The following is a 13377-nucleotide window of genomic DNA, read 5'->3' as shown; positions in this document are numbered from 1 at the left end:
GAGCCAGCCATGAGGGGCTAGGGCCACTGACACTCCAGCTGAGGTGATGTCAGAATCACCTAAGATGCAGGGCTGGAGCATGAATACAGCCTGGTCAGTGGACATCAATTCTTTTCTTTCGCAGGAAATGGTTGTGGGAGCTGCAAGGGATTAGCTGGTTATGGAAGCCAGAGAAAGAGGGGGAGAGGGAGGATCTGCAGGGTCCCAATGAAGGTCTCTGGGGTGAGGGCGACAAACAGAACCGTGCCTGGGTTCAGAGTGGGGGGGGGCTCTGGCACTGACTGCCAAGGTCACCATCCCAACTCTTTCACTTCCTGTGTGACTTTGGGCCAGTCTAAACCCCTCCAAACCTCATTTCCCCCCACCTTTAAAATGGAGCTGACCACAGGACCTACATCATGGGGTGGTCCTTACGTTACAGTGGAAAGGCCTGCATGTCACTTAGAACAGGGGCCAATGCACACAGTAACCGGGTGACAGCCACTCAATTAGCGGTAGCTGCTGTTAACAGGGGTGGTTTCCTCCGCAAGAACTTCGTAATATAGAGTGGGAATGGGGGGAGTGCTTCAGTCTGCCCAGACACATCTCTGACCACAGGGCAGGCAACCACACCCTGCCCACTGGTGAGATCCCAGCAGGGAAATGCCATTATGCCTAAGGGATGCTCCCTCCCCGCTCACTTTGCTTCTTATCCCAAGGTTAGCCTTGATTTGTACTTTACAGTTGGAGGGGCATCAGAGAAAAGTATGTTTCTGTCCCTGATGGTGCCAATCACTTTTTAATCCTTAAAAGCCTTAGTTTTCCCATTTGCAAAAATGAGGGCAATGATACCTCCCCCGAAGAGCTGCTGTGAAGAAACAGGTAGGCCATGACTTGCATACAGTAGACGCTCAATATATGTTATGTCCTCCCTCCCCAACCCAACTGAACTAGGCCCTTGTTTCACCTGTAACCCGCCCCCTGCCTTTTCTCTAGGGGCAGATTTTATCCACCTGTCCCATGAAAAGTGACAGAGGAAGGCTTCAATTGCCCAGAGGTTCCATCGGGGCTTTAGTCAATTATCTGGAATCAGGATGGTCATCGTAATGTTTTTAAACAGGTAAGACTCTTGTGATCCCTCATTCGATGGGCGAAGGTCTGCAGAAGTCATGGCCAGCTTGTGCGAGAGCCACACGGCAGCCTACAACGACTCCCTTCCAAGAGATCCGGGACACCAAACTGTCCTTTGATCTGAGCTTGATCTCCATGAGATGTCACTGAACCCAGATCTCTGGCAGGAACGGGTATTATGAATGGACTGAGAAGGTCGGGGCTCTCTTACCAATACAGAGCGGTGGAGGGTAGTTCCAGCGGCGCACAGTTCCAGGCATGCAGGAGATGTGGGCGTGGCCCTGGAGGGATCAGGAACAGGGGTGGGCTCATTGCCTCCAGGGGCACAATTGCATGTACAACCCAGAACAGGGGGCTTGTTCAGGGGCCTTGTGTTGAGCAACAAGATACACAAAGATCCACAAACCCTCTGTGGGGTGGGATGAGGCAGAGGGAGAGAGACTTTGGGGAAGGATGCTTATTAACAGCCATTACTAAGGAATTCTCATTACTAAAGTTTCCTTGTGAGACTTCTTTAATTACTAGATTCCCTCCTGGCCTTCAAAGGAAGATTTAATTTTCCTGGAGTCCAATCAAACTGAAACTTTGCAGGAGCCCATTCTGAAGCTGGCTGGTGCTAACGCGCCCAAGTCAGCAAAGCTTGCCTTTTGCATGAACAGCTCCGGGAAAGGACAGTGGTCCCTGGGGAACCCGAGGGGCTGCTCCCTGTTCTTCAGTGACTGCAGCTCAGCTGGCGAGAGGCTGGCCAAGCACATCTCAGGGGCCACCTGCTTCCTGCCCGGGGTGTCGAGGGGGAGGTACCTGGAGGGCATATCCTGGCTCGCACTGGAAAGAGACCACATCGTTCACCAGGTAGCGCTCGCCAGTCTTCACCCCGTTACTGGGCACAGCCGGTTCTGGACAGCTGCTCAGGCCCACCGCTAGATGAGACAGAGACAAAGAGAAAGGAGGAGGGACAAGCCCAGCCGGTCAGTGCACCAGAAGGCAGAGGATAATGCTGGCAGCGGGGAGAAGGGGCTCCAATCTGTACTTTCTTTGCCCTCTGCCTAGAGACCAGTGCTTCCTAACCCTCTTGCCCTCTGAGCGCACAGAAAGTCAGAATATTTGTACAGCACAGAGGATCAATAGACCGATGCTCCCTGGGGTGGGTGAGCATCATGTGGGTCATGTACCTGCCCCCTGAGGTCAGCAGAAGGACTCTGGAGCTAGGGAGATGCCCAGTCTGGCTCCAAACACCCAGACCTCTCTACCCAGTTTCTCCCGCACCACTCCCAGACCCTCAACTTCCCTTCATTTTCCTTGCCTTAAGAAGAAAATTCCTGGGGGCAAAGAAGCTGGGAGAGGGGAAGGAAAGGCAAGGAGGAAGGAGAGCAGTTATCAGAGAGAGGCCTCTCAGTGTCACTCAGAAGGCTCTGAGAGTCCCACTCTCGGGGACAAGCTGTCCAGAAAAAAATTTGCCAATGGGTGAGACTCTCTGCTGCCTTATTTCTCCTGTTCTGTTTTTAAGGTGAGGCCAGTTCCTTTCTGGGAGTACTACTGGGGATTGCTCACGCCTAGCCCCCCACGGTCAACTCTGGTCCTTGCTCACTGCCGGACCCCTTACCGCCTCCCTCTCTTTCCCTGCCCTAGGACCATCCTGTGCTCAGAGGCAGCTGACATTTCTGAATCTCTCTCCTTGAATCATGGACAGCCTTCCTCAGCAGTTCAAAGTGGGTCCCCATCAAGTGTTATTCAGAATCTCATCCTCTCACTGGACATTCTAGGACTGTCATGATCTTGGCCCAATCACTTTCCAAGATCACCTCTAAGGGCTCTCAAACACTCCTTCATGATCCTTTCTTGAGTTTCAAAGTTCATCTGCATTTATTCGCTCCTTATTCTATACGCAGCATTGTACACCGTCTACGCTAGGACATCCATCCTAATCTTCCTCATCGGAGTCTTCCTCCTTCCTGCCTGCCCACCATCATCACTGGAGGAGCACTTACTGAGACTTCCCACCAGCAAGGCTGGGGCAAAAGGGGCCCACGCATCATCTTATCCCCTTGAAGGAAGTCTTTGCATCCTGTCTCACAGCTGAGGATGCAGGCCAAGAGGCCCAGAGACATGTCCTTAGCAAGCCACAGAGCTGGGATTCACACCAAGCCCAGTCTAACTCCAGGTTGGTCCAGGTAGAGGCCAGACTCACAGGCTACATTAGCTCACAGGTGACCCAATCCTGCTCTCCCACCTCCCTTCCTGAAATCATCCCCATCCAGCTTTGAATTCCCTGTTGGTAGAAACTCACAGCAAGTGGGAGTGGAGCATCTCCTGACCGTGGGACGTGCCCCACAGGGGTCCCTCTGCAGCTGTGGGCACTTAAGGTGCACCAACTAACTAAGATGAGATAAGATGCACTAAAGAGATCTCTGTGTACTGAGGCATGAGACTGGCGGTGCCATTTTCCAGGAACGAGGGTGGACAGACTTTATGGTTTGGTCTGATCCTAGGCACCTGCACAGCTCAGAGAGTTTGGGAGCGGGCATCCTCAGCCCTCCTGTTTGATTCCTGGTGGATACCTTCTGATAGCCCTCCTAGTAGATCCCAGATCCCTTGGGAGATACAGGCTCCCCGGGGAAGCCACATATATGTAGCAGAAAAGGGATGGGAAGGGCTAGCCAGCCTAGGACACCAACACCAGCCCCATCTCCTTGTGGAGCTGGTGATATGTCCTTGTTCCACATTCAGAGCTGACAGTCGACATGCACGTCAGATAACTACGTGTGCTTTTTTCCTTCAGAGGAAAATTCACATATAACAAAATTGTAACAAAATACATACATCTTATGCATACATTTGCTGAGTTTTGACAAATGCCTGCATCTGTGTAACTCCAACCCCTATCAAAACTACAGAAAATTGCTAACCCCAGAAACTTCCTTTGTGCCCTTCCCAGGTAATTCCTGTCCTACATGTGCCTTTTTTGTTTTTTTTTTTTGTGTGTGTGTTTTAAAGAGAGAGAGAGAGAGAGAGAGAGAGAGAGAATGCATGTGCAAGTGGGGGCAGGGAGGGATAGAGGGAGAGAGAGAATCTTAAGCAGGCTCCATACTCAGCATGGAGCCCGAGGAAGGGCTCAATCTCAAAACGCTGAGATTATGCCCTGAGCCAAAATCAAGAGTCAGACACTTAACCCGCTGCATGTGCTTTTAAGAAGTGAATGTGATTCTTGCAAATGAAGGCTGTTTTGGCCTATGTCCAGCTGGGCAAAAGACCCCAAACACAGGATTAAAATAATCATCAAACTGAATTTGAAGTACTGCATCTTGGTTGTCATCTTGTCTCTTTCTCCCCACTCCTCCTGGCACTCTAAGTAAAATGCAACACAACTCAACTCGGCATTTAGTGGGGTGACCACAGCTTAGTGACTGAAACCTTATTCTATCGGCAGTGATAGAATAAGGAGAGGCAGAGAGAAAGAAAGGGAAAGCAAGGGCAGAAGACTGTGGTAGGAGAAAAAAAAATGGAATGAGGAGAAAAGTGAAATCCAAGAGAAAGAAGGAAACAGAGAAAAGTCCATTCTAATTTCTCCTACAGTGCACAGCCTGACTTTATTTAAGCCATGCGTGCAACAATGGAGGAATTATTTTTTATCATATGCAATCTATTGCTTTCAAAAGCATATTGTTCCATTTCCATTTCAATTAAATCAACATTAAGTGAGTCATAGCAGTAGCCATGACTTTTCAGTACCCTTCAAAAACCATTTGCCTCTACAGTTAATTCCTCCCCTCTGCACCCTCTCTGTAGACTATCAAATATTAAGAGAACAGTAGCTTAACAAAACAACAATGGTTTTGGCTCCTAAGAGTTTCAGTCGCTTCTGTTTTCCCTCAGCCCTTTCCGCTGTAAGAGGACAGTGCTTGATAAACATCAGCTACAAAGAAAACTACCAGTTCCCTTGAACAACAACAACAACAAACTGAGGAGAGGTGAATATTTTTTTCTGGGAATGAGGCAGCAGAATGAAAAGATATTTAGGAGGGAAGTGTATCTTTGGAAGAGGAAAGAAAAGAAAATATTTGAGGGAACATTTAAGGACTCCAATGAAAATACTGGATAAGAAAACAAAATTGGCTAGAACAGAGCAATAGGGTAAAAGGAAAAATGTGAACTATTCAAGAAACCCAGCATACTTCACTTTACCAGGAGAGTGAAGACTTTGAGGTCTGCAGGGGGAAGGTGTCAGAGGTCCCTGTCCTATTCTCTGGCCCTCAGGGTCTTTGCTTCAAGATGTCCCAGGTCTTTCCTGCCAAGTGCACACTTTAGTTCTTTCAGGCCACAAGCATCCCAGGATCCAACCAATCCTCTCTGAACCATCTGGATAAAGATCATGTGCTTGGAAACCAGCAGAGCATCTGTAGAACATCCAATGCTGACCTTATCAGGCCTCTGGCACCAACTGGGGCTCTCATCTGGAAGGACCACGCTGTCCAAGATGGTCAAGCCAACTCTGCCTTCCCGTATTCTCACTTCTCATTCCAACCTAGCTCAGACATCTGCTTCTGTAAGGTCTCACCTGGCCAGGTTTAGCTCCCCTCTTCTGTACTTCCTTAGCTGCTTCAGTTGCACTAAAATTATTGCTCTCTTGTCCCCCTATCTCCCTGGACTTCATGTGTGTGAGGGCAGGAACCATGTCTTATTTATCTTTGTTCTGTGGGCATCTAGCACAGGCTTGCCACATTGTGGACACTCAGTGTTTCTTCACGACATCAACCTCTCCACCTGTCCCAGGGAGAAGTGACCATGCTCTTCTTTGAACTACTGCTCTACCATCTGGGGACATCCATGAGAGCACCTGGAATTCTGTAATGTGCTTCTCTGTCCCAGTGTCTGCCTCTCTTTAATTGACTTGGAGAGGACTTAATCATCTCGATCTCACCCAGTCCTAGCAACCCCCAGCACAGCACCTGGCATATTATAAACACTCAATAACTATTTGTTGGATGAATGAATGACAGATGCCTCTGCCTACCCATTCTTTTTTTTAAATTAATTTTAAAAATTTTTTAATAAACATATAATGTATTATTAGTCCCAGGGGTACAGGTCTGTGAATCGCCAGGTTTACACACTTCACAGCACTTGCCATAGCACATACCCTCCCCAATGTCCATAGCCCCACCACCCTCTCCCTACCCTCCTCCCCCCGGCCCCCTTCAGTTTGTTTTGTGATATTAAGAGTCTCTTATGGTTTGTCTCCCTCCCGATCCCATCTTGTTTCATTTATTCTTTTTCTACCCCTCAAACCCCCCACGTTGCATCTCCACTTCCTCATATCAGGGAGATCATATGATAGTTGTCTTTCTCCAATTGACTTATTTCACTAAGCATAATACCCTCTAGTTCCTTCCACGTCATCGCAAATTCTGCCTACCTATTCTTTCCTCTACCCAGAGGGGAAGGAAAGGCAGGCTGTCCCTGGATGAAAACAGTCTCCCCAGTAACCTCTGTCTTTGTTGCCCCACCAGGCATATCCATAGCCTTATTTTTCTAAGAGTTTTTCATTGTGACTACTTCGAGATATTGGAAGCCAAGATGGAAGGTTCTGAGAATGGAGTGAGAAATCTGGTGCAAGAGGAGTGAAGTTTCTCATGAGGACAAGAACTTCAAAGACGGTTGCATCATAGAAGCCAGGGTTGGAGAGGACAGGTTTCAGGAGCAGAGGAGAGCGCCTGAATTTTCCTACATCCCAGATTCCATACAGGACCCAAGTCAATGATGGGGCTACCTTCCCATTCCCGGAGTGGACACTGGGGAAGTGCACAGGTGTCTGGGTAACAGAGACTGGGGTGAGAGTCCTGGCTCCACTACTTACTGGCTGTGCAGTCTTAAGGAGTTACGGACCTTCTCTGAGCTTTAGCATCTTCCTCTAGGTCTGTGGTAAGGTTTACATGGCATAGAGAATATACAGCCCCAGTGGGCCCCCTGCTCATTGTGTGGGTCCTTAGTACCTGTCAGTTCCCACCCCGAGCCCCGTACACAGCTGAAACTTTGGATCCTCACTTTTGTACTCCAAGTGGAAGCCGGCTGCTGACACGCTGATATCTGAGTAGAAATGAAGGTAGAGCTGGTTGGAGGTGCTGTTCAGAAGGGCAGGCACGGTTGTTCCTATGGCAAGGAAACAGGGACCATTCATGCTTAACCATCTCCAGCCCCCGACATTCTTGGGACATTCTGCTGACATTCTGCTCCCAAGATCCTCAAAGGTTGCCAGTTATCATACTTGCTACATGACAAATTAGCACTTCCCGTCCGCACCCCCCACCCCAGCCAGGAGTGCTGGGTCTTCTTCAGTGGCCAAGGGAGACGAGACCTCAAACTTTGTGCAAAGTGAGCAGTGGCAGAGCCATATGGCAACAGGAGGGGAAGTTCCAAAGGTAGTCGAAGAATTTGGTCTCCTTCCCAGCCATCTTCAAAAAATTCTAACAGCTATACTTCTCTGGATATTCCAGGCAGTGTAGACCATATATATGGTGCACACAGCTCCTTTTTGTATCTTGGCAACATGGAATTCTGAAGTCTGAAGGACCCGGATGATTGCCCAGGACATAGGGCAAAAACACACACCACACTCAGTGAAGTCTGCCATTGGAATGGAAAACCGTGTAGCCAACTTGGAAAACAGTTTGTCAGTTCCTCAAAAAGTTTAAATATAGAGTTATCATATGACCTAGAAATTTCACTGCTAGGTATATACCCAGGAGAATTGAAATCATGTTCCACAGAAACTTCTCCATGAATGTTGATAGTAACATTATTCATAATGAGCCAACAAGAGGAAACAACCAAATGTCCATCAGCTGATGGATGGGTAGGTGAAATCTGGTCTATCCACATGGCAAAATGTTGGTGCATGTTACAACATGGTGAGCCTTGAAAAATGATGCTGAGTGAAAGAAGCCAGACCCAGAAGGCCACATATTGTAGGATTCCATTTATATGAAATTTCTAGAACAAGCAAATCTATAAAGATGGCAAGTAGGTTGCTAAGTTGTGGTTGCCAAGGGATGGGGGAGGGGGAACTATGGGGAGTGCATGCAAATGAGTACCTGGTTTCTTTTTGGGGTAATGCAAATGTTCTGGGATTAGAGAGCAGTGATAGTTTTCGAATCTTGTGAATATACTAAAAACCTCTGAATTGTACACTCTCTTTTCATTGTAGCATTATTACTGTTATTTTATTATTGAGCTACAATTGACATATAACATAATATTAGTTTTGGGTGTGTGACATAATGATTCAATATTTGTATATAGCATAACATGATCACCAAAATGAGTCTAGGTAACATCTGTGAACTGTACACTTTAAATTGGTGAATTTTATGGCATGTGAACTACATGTTAGTAATAATAATGATGGTGATGATGATGATGATGATGATGATGATGATGATGATGATGAAGTCTACCCCTGCCCTCTGAGCTGAGGCCCCTGGAAGGCCCACCTCACCTGAGAAACTCCCCAGCATGGTCACAGTGTTGTCTGCACCATCAAACACCTCCAGAGAGTCCCAGTTTTGTTCTGTGACAAAACTGATGACTTGAATCTGGGAAGGCAGAGGGATTGAACTGTTGGTTAGGCAGCCTGTATCCATCCCTCCCTCCCCTTTTCTCCACTCATGTAGTTAATTTCAGTACTTAGCACCCACTCTGGGGCTGACATTTTGCTAGGTGCTTCCAATAAAAATGAGATACTCTCCCTATCCCCCCCCCCCCCACCACCAGGACCTCATATGCCCAGTGGGGAAGACAGATGTAAAATGAAGGGTCATAAGACAGTGGGGTACTTTGTCAGGCAGAGAATGGGGAAAGGGAATTTCAGGAAGTGGGACTACTTCAGTCTGAATGGACCCCTCCTCAACTCTCACATGTTCCTTGGGTTCCCCACCTTCCTGCCTGGATGACATCAGACATTCTGCAGCGAGAGTCCAGGAACCTACTCCTGGCCCTGCTTGCTGCCTCTCTGGTGGCCTTGCTGCCATAACCAGTTCCAGGGCCTTCTCCACTTGCTCTTACCACCGGGGGAACAGTTTGGTCCCCATTATTCTCCTGTAACTTGGGCTTCAGGTGTGATGCCGAGGTGTGTGCCTGGGGCTTCTCCATGCCTCATCTGCTCGCCTTCCCTCTCCTGCAATGTCCCCTTTTCTATCCCCCATCATCTTGAGAAAAAAACCCTTTAAGCCATCAGAAAAATACCTTCTATGACTCTTCCTCAGTCTCTGTATTTCTTTCAGTCCAGGCCCATTTCCTCTTCTGGCTTTCCCCAATAGCCTGAGCTGCTGCCACCCCTTCTCTTTCCTGAGGTACCTGGCTCTCTCTCTCCACACCCCCTGAAGCTTCTGGGCCTCGAGCTGCTGTGTTTCTCTGCTTATGGACCTCACCTCCACATCTGGCCTGAGGGGCAGGGACAGGGCTGAAATGTCTCCTCCAGGCCACCTGCCACATTGAGGCCTCCCCTAGCCCCTACCTGGATACCAGCACCTTCGGGGACCATGATCTTCCACACACAGTTGAGGCTGTTGAGGTAGGGCTCTGGGAAGCCAGGGGACAGGATGGTGCCCCTGCGCTCTGTGAGATTGCCTCCACATGGCACTGGGAAGGAGGTAGTTCTGGTTAGAGGTTTCTCCAGCTTGTCTTTAGGTCCCCTAAGGGATCCTCCCCCAACACTCCTCCCAGGGACCCCCAGCCTCTCTTGCTGACTGTTGGCTTCTTCCACAGGCCCCCATTCCTGCTCCTTCCATGGCTCCTGTCCCTACAATCCTCCTTCCCATGCATCCGGCTCCCAGCCACCCCAGCTCCACCCCCTCGCTGTCTTTACACCCAACCCCCAGGACTAGCGATTTGGCCTGAATAGGACACCCTACTTAAGTTATGCTGGTGAGCAGGGGCTGCTGTTGGGTCTCCCTGGCCACCCCCTCCCCAGAGTCCTAGTTGTCCAGGTACTCACCCACACAGGTGGGCGCTGATACATTCCACTGGGCCAAGGCCCCGGGAACAGGGAGGCACTCGATTTCTGGGGACCCCTGCAGGGCATAGCCGGAGTTGCAATCGAAGCGGACGATGGCCCCCACGGAGAAGTCACTGCCCAGCCTCTTGCCATAGCGCGGTTCTGGCACAGAGCTGCATTGTGTGGCGCTGGTTCGGGGTACAGCTGCAGGGGACAAAGGCACTGAGGGGCAGGCCTAATCCCTCTGGAAACTGGCCCAGGGATGGACACACAACAGTACTAGTGCTGAGACCGTCTGGATGAGACCCTGAGAGGCTCTGGGCACTTTCTCCCAGGACAGAGGTAGGGGTTTTCCAGAACAAGGCCCATTTTACTGAAATACAGTTGCAGCACAGTTTCTGGAAACCACAGGAGGCAGACTTTAGACCCAGTTGTGTTTGGTGGCTCCTCCATGATGCCCTTTGACTATCAGGGGCCCACGTCCCCTTACAGGGAGAATGGCCCTTCTTCTTCCCTTTGTCCTGCCTTTGGCCTCTTTCCCCAGGTGCCTTAAGACTCTGTCCAGGGCTCTACTCTCATGGCCTGAATCTGAACCTCCCCTCACCCCACCCACATGGCACACAGTATGCTTTAACCCAGGCCCCAGATATGACATGCCCCTGTGGCAGGGGAATGCAGCTCCTCCTGGGTAGTGGGATGAATGGGACATGCCTAGAATGGGCCCTAAAGAAGCAGGCATGCTTCTGGACAAGCAGAGGTTGGGACCTGCCAATGAAAGCCAGGGCACTTTAAGACTTTGCCTTTCAAGACCAGTGAGGAAGGGAACAGACGTTGATCACCTGCTCAGTGCCAACTACTCTGGGAACTCTCATAACTCCATCAGTGAGGTAACATGCTTACCCTCATCTCAAGGTGAGCAAACTGGGGCTCTGAGGGGTGGAGAGGCTGGTGCCCAGTTAGAAAGTGGCAGAGCTGGGATTCAAAGCCTGTGTTTTCCCCACACTTTTATTGTGCTTTGCAGAGAAAACCAAACTCCAGGGGAGAAAGCCTAGGTATGAGGCAACGTTCTAATGCCAATGGGACTGTGCCAGACAATGGGGAAGGGAGAGGGCAGGAGTCAGCTTCCTATGTCTGATCTCTTCCTCGTTTGACATGGAGTTTGGTTCAAGAATTGTCTGTTGGGCAAATGGGTACATAAATTCAACTGAATTTCAAGGAACTGCCTTAAAAATCAATAGCTGCCCTTTAGCACCCTAAGACTAAGGCCCAGACTAAGGGTCAAAAGTTCCCATTCCTTTGGTCAGGGAGTCACTAAAGAACTGAGATTGCCTTCACACCTCTCACAGCTACTTCCTGCATACCTTGGTAGACAAAGTGGAAACCTCTGGCTGGTACTTGGCCTTTGGCACTGAACTTAATGAGTACTTGATTGGAGGTGGCCAGGGGCAGCGATTCTCCTGCCGAGATAAGGGGCGAGGAGGAGAGGAAGACGGTGAGTCCATCAGTCGGCCCAGTAGAGAAGATTCTGGCCAGGAAGGAGGGGCTGGCCATACCCCCCACAGAATTTCTTTCCATATCCCAGGTTTTCCTGAAATACAACCTTCCATTTTTACTGTTCAAGATTTGCAGAAGGCTTTAGCATCCATGGTCTTACCTTGACCCATGTTCATTGCGAGGTTGGCATGACAAAATTTCAGTGACCCATTTAATAGGTCAAGAGAGAGGATCAGAAAGATTAAATGACCTTCCCAGAAAGGAGAATGCTTCTAGACACATGTTGACTTACAAGGATGGGAAGAATGGCCGTTACCAAACTGACTGGTGGTTTTACTTGGAAAATGGACATTAAAAAGAAAAATGACACCAGCTTCTGGGAAGGAGGGTGATGTGAATATGTGAGAGTTACTGGCCTTTCCCAGATGCTGTAAAATGATAGATAACCACAGCAATTGTATAATGTATTGCTTACACTAGGACACTAGTGAGAGCCAATGGGTGTGTTATTAATTGGGACAACCAAGTGAAAGCTGGGACTGTCACAAGCAAAGCAAGATGTATTGCCACCCAACTGAAAACACACAAATTGGGGAAAATCTGCATGGGTGTAGGATGCCTTTATATTAGAAGATAAAGTTCTAGCTTCTCCTTGATGTGGTACAGATGGACAGAAGTATAGATAATACCAACTGGACCGACAGCTGTGAAGTGTTGTCCTGTTTAGTCACTCTCTTGAGATGGCTGCGGGACTATGGCTTGGCAGTAGAACGGCTGCTCTGTATGTGGCCCCATACAGCCTTAGGAATCCCTGAGACAGCCCCTGCCCACTCCCCCACCCCCACCATCAGAAGGGAAGCTGAGGCTGCAGACAGCCAGGTTAAGTCTCCACTGCCGTGAAGGTGGGAGTTGAGACCAGCCAAGGAGCCACTGGGAAACACATTTGGGGTCCAACCAGTGCTTCCAGAAAGCCCATGTGATGCTACTGGCCACAGAGAGCAGAGAATTTTATATAGCACACTATTTACATGTGACCCAGATGGCTGAGCCTGGCTAGGAGTCATTGCCCCAGACAATTTCTGGATGCCAAAGCAAAAAGAAAACTCATGAAGCAAAAGCCTCTCTTTATTATCACCACTGTCCCTGGCTCTTTAACAGATGTGAATAGAACAAAACTCTACTCTTCCATCCTCCCATCCTCTGGCCTGCTATGTGGATTAGGACTCCTTTGATCTCTCATGAACCCATTTCAACTTCCGACCCTGGATGTACACAGACCTCCCTCTCCATGGATAAGCACATCGTAAAATCCCTGGACAAAAGACAAGCTACCAAAGTTTTAAGGGTGAAGACCACCTAGAAATCAAAGCAAATATTTTTATGTGAACTACCAAGAAGAACAGGGAAAAAAATCTCAGAAGATTTTCAATTGTGGTTGTCATGAGATTAGATCTCATACTGCATCTGTAAAGTCAGAGAGGACAGGTGTGCCAAAGAAAGTTCTGAGATCAATAAAGCCTGCAAAACTGAGAAGCACTAGGACATGGTGGTTGTATTCTGTAGAAATTGAACAAAGAAGTGGAGATTAAATTTGGGAAATTCTTCCAGAATCCACAGGAAAAGGATAAAGAAATGAAAATAATGATAGAAACCAAAAGTGACATGGAAGATAGATCAAAGGAACTCCAATATGCATATATTAAGAATTCTAGAGAGAGAGAGAAGACAGGAGAAATGGAAGGAGAAGAAATGGTTTACAGAAGAAGATAACTTTCCTAAGTTTA

The 13377-nt window shown here is 48.7% G+C and overlaps 1 protein-coding gene across 1 annotated transcript in view; it reads right to left on the bottom strand.

Moving 5' to 3' along the window:
• CSMD2 (CUB and Sushi multiple domains 2) overlaps positions 1 to 13377 on the bottom strand; it is a gene marked incomplete at its 5' end in the record, with an annotated part of 593570 nt that overhangs the window by 100599 nt on the left and 479594 nt on the right. Inside the window, 7 exon segments of the mRNA XM_080802687.1 lie at positions 1322 to 1391; positions 1912 to 2030; positions 7153 to 7257; positions 8603 to 8699; positions 9620 to 9744; positions 10100 to 10303; positions 11461 to 11556. Coding sequence (XP_080658813.1) covers positions 1322 to 1391; positions 1912 to 2030; positions 7153 to 7257; positions 8603 to 8699; positions 9620 to 9744; positions 10100 to 10303; positions 11461 to 11556 — 816 coding nt within the window.

This window comes from Martes martes, assembly GCF_963455335.1.
Source record: "Martes martes genome assembly, chromosome: 4".
NCBI classification, from domain to species: Eukaryota; Metazoa; Chordata; class Mammalia; order Carnivora; family Mustelidae; genus Martes; species Martes martes.
Note: the sequence above shows the minus strand (reverse complement) of the source record. Positions and strands in the feature narration are given on the sequence as shown.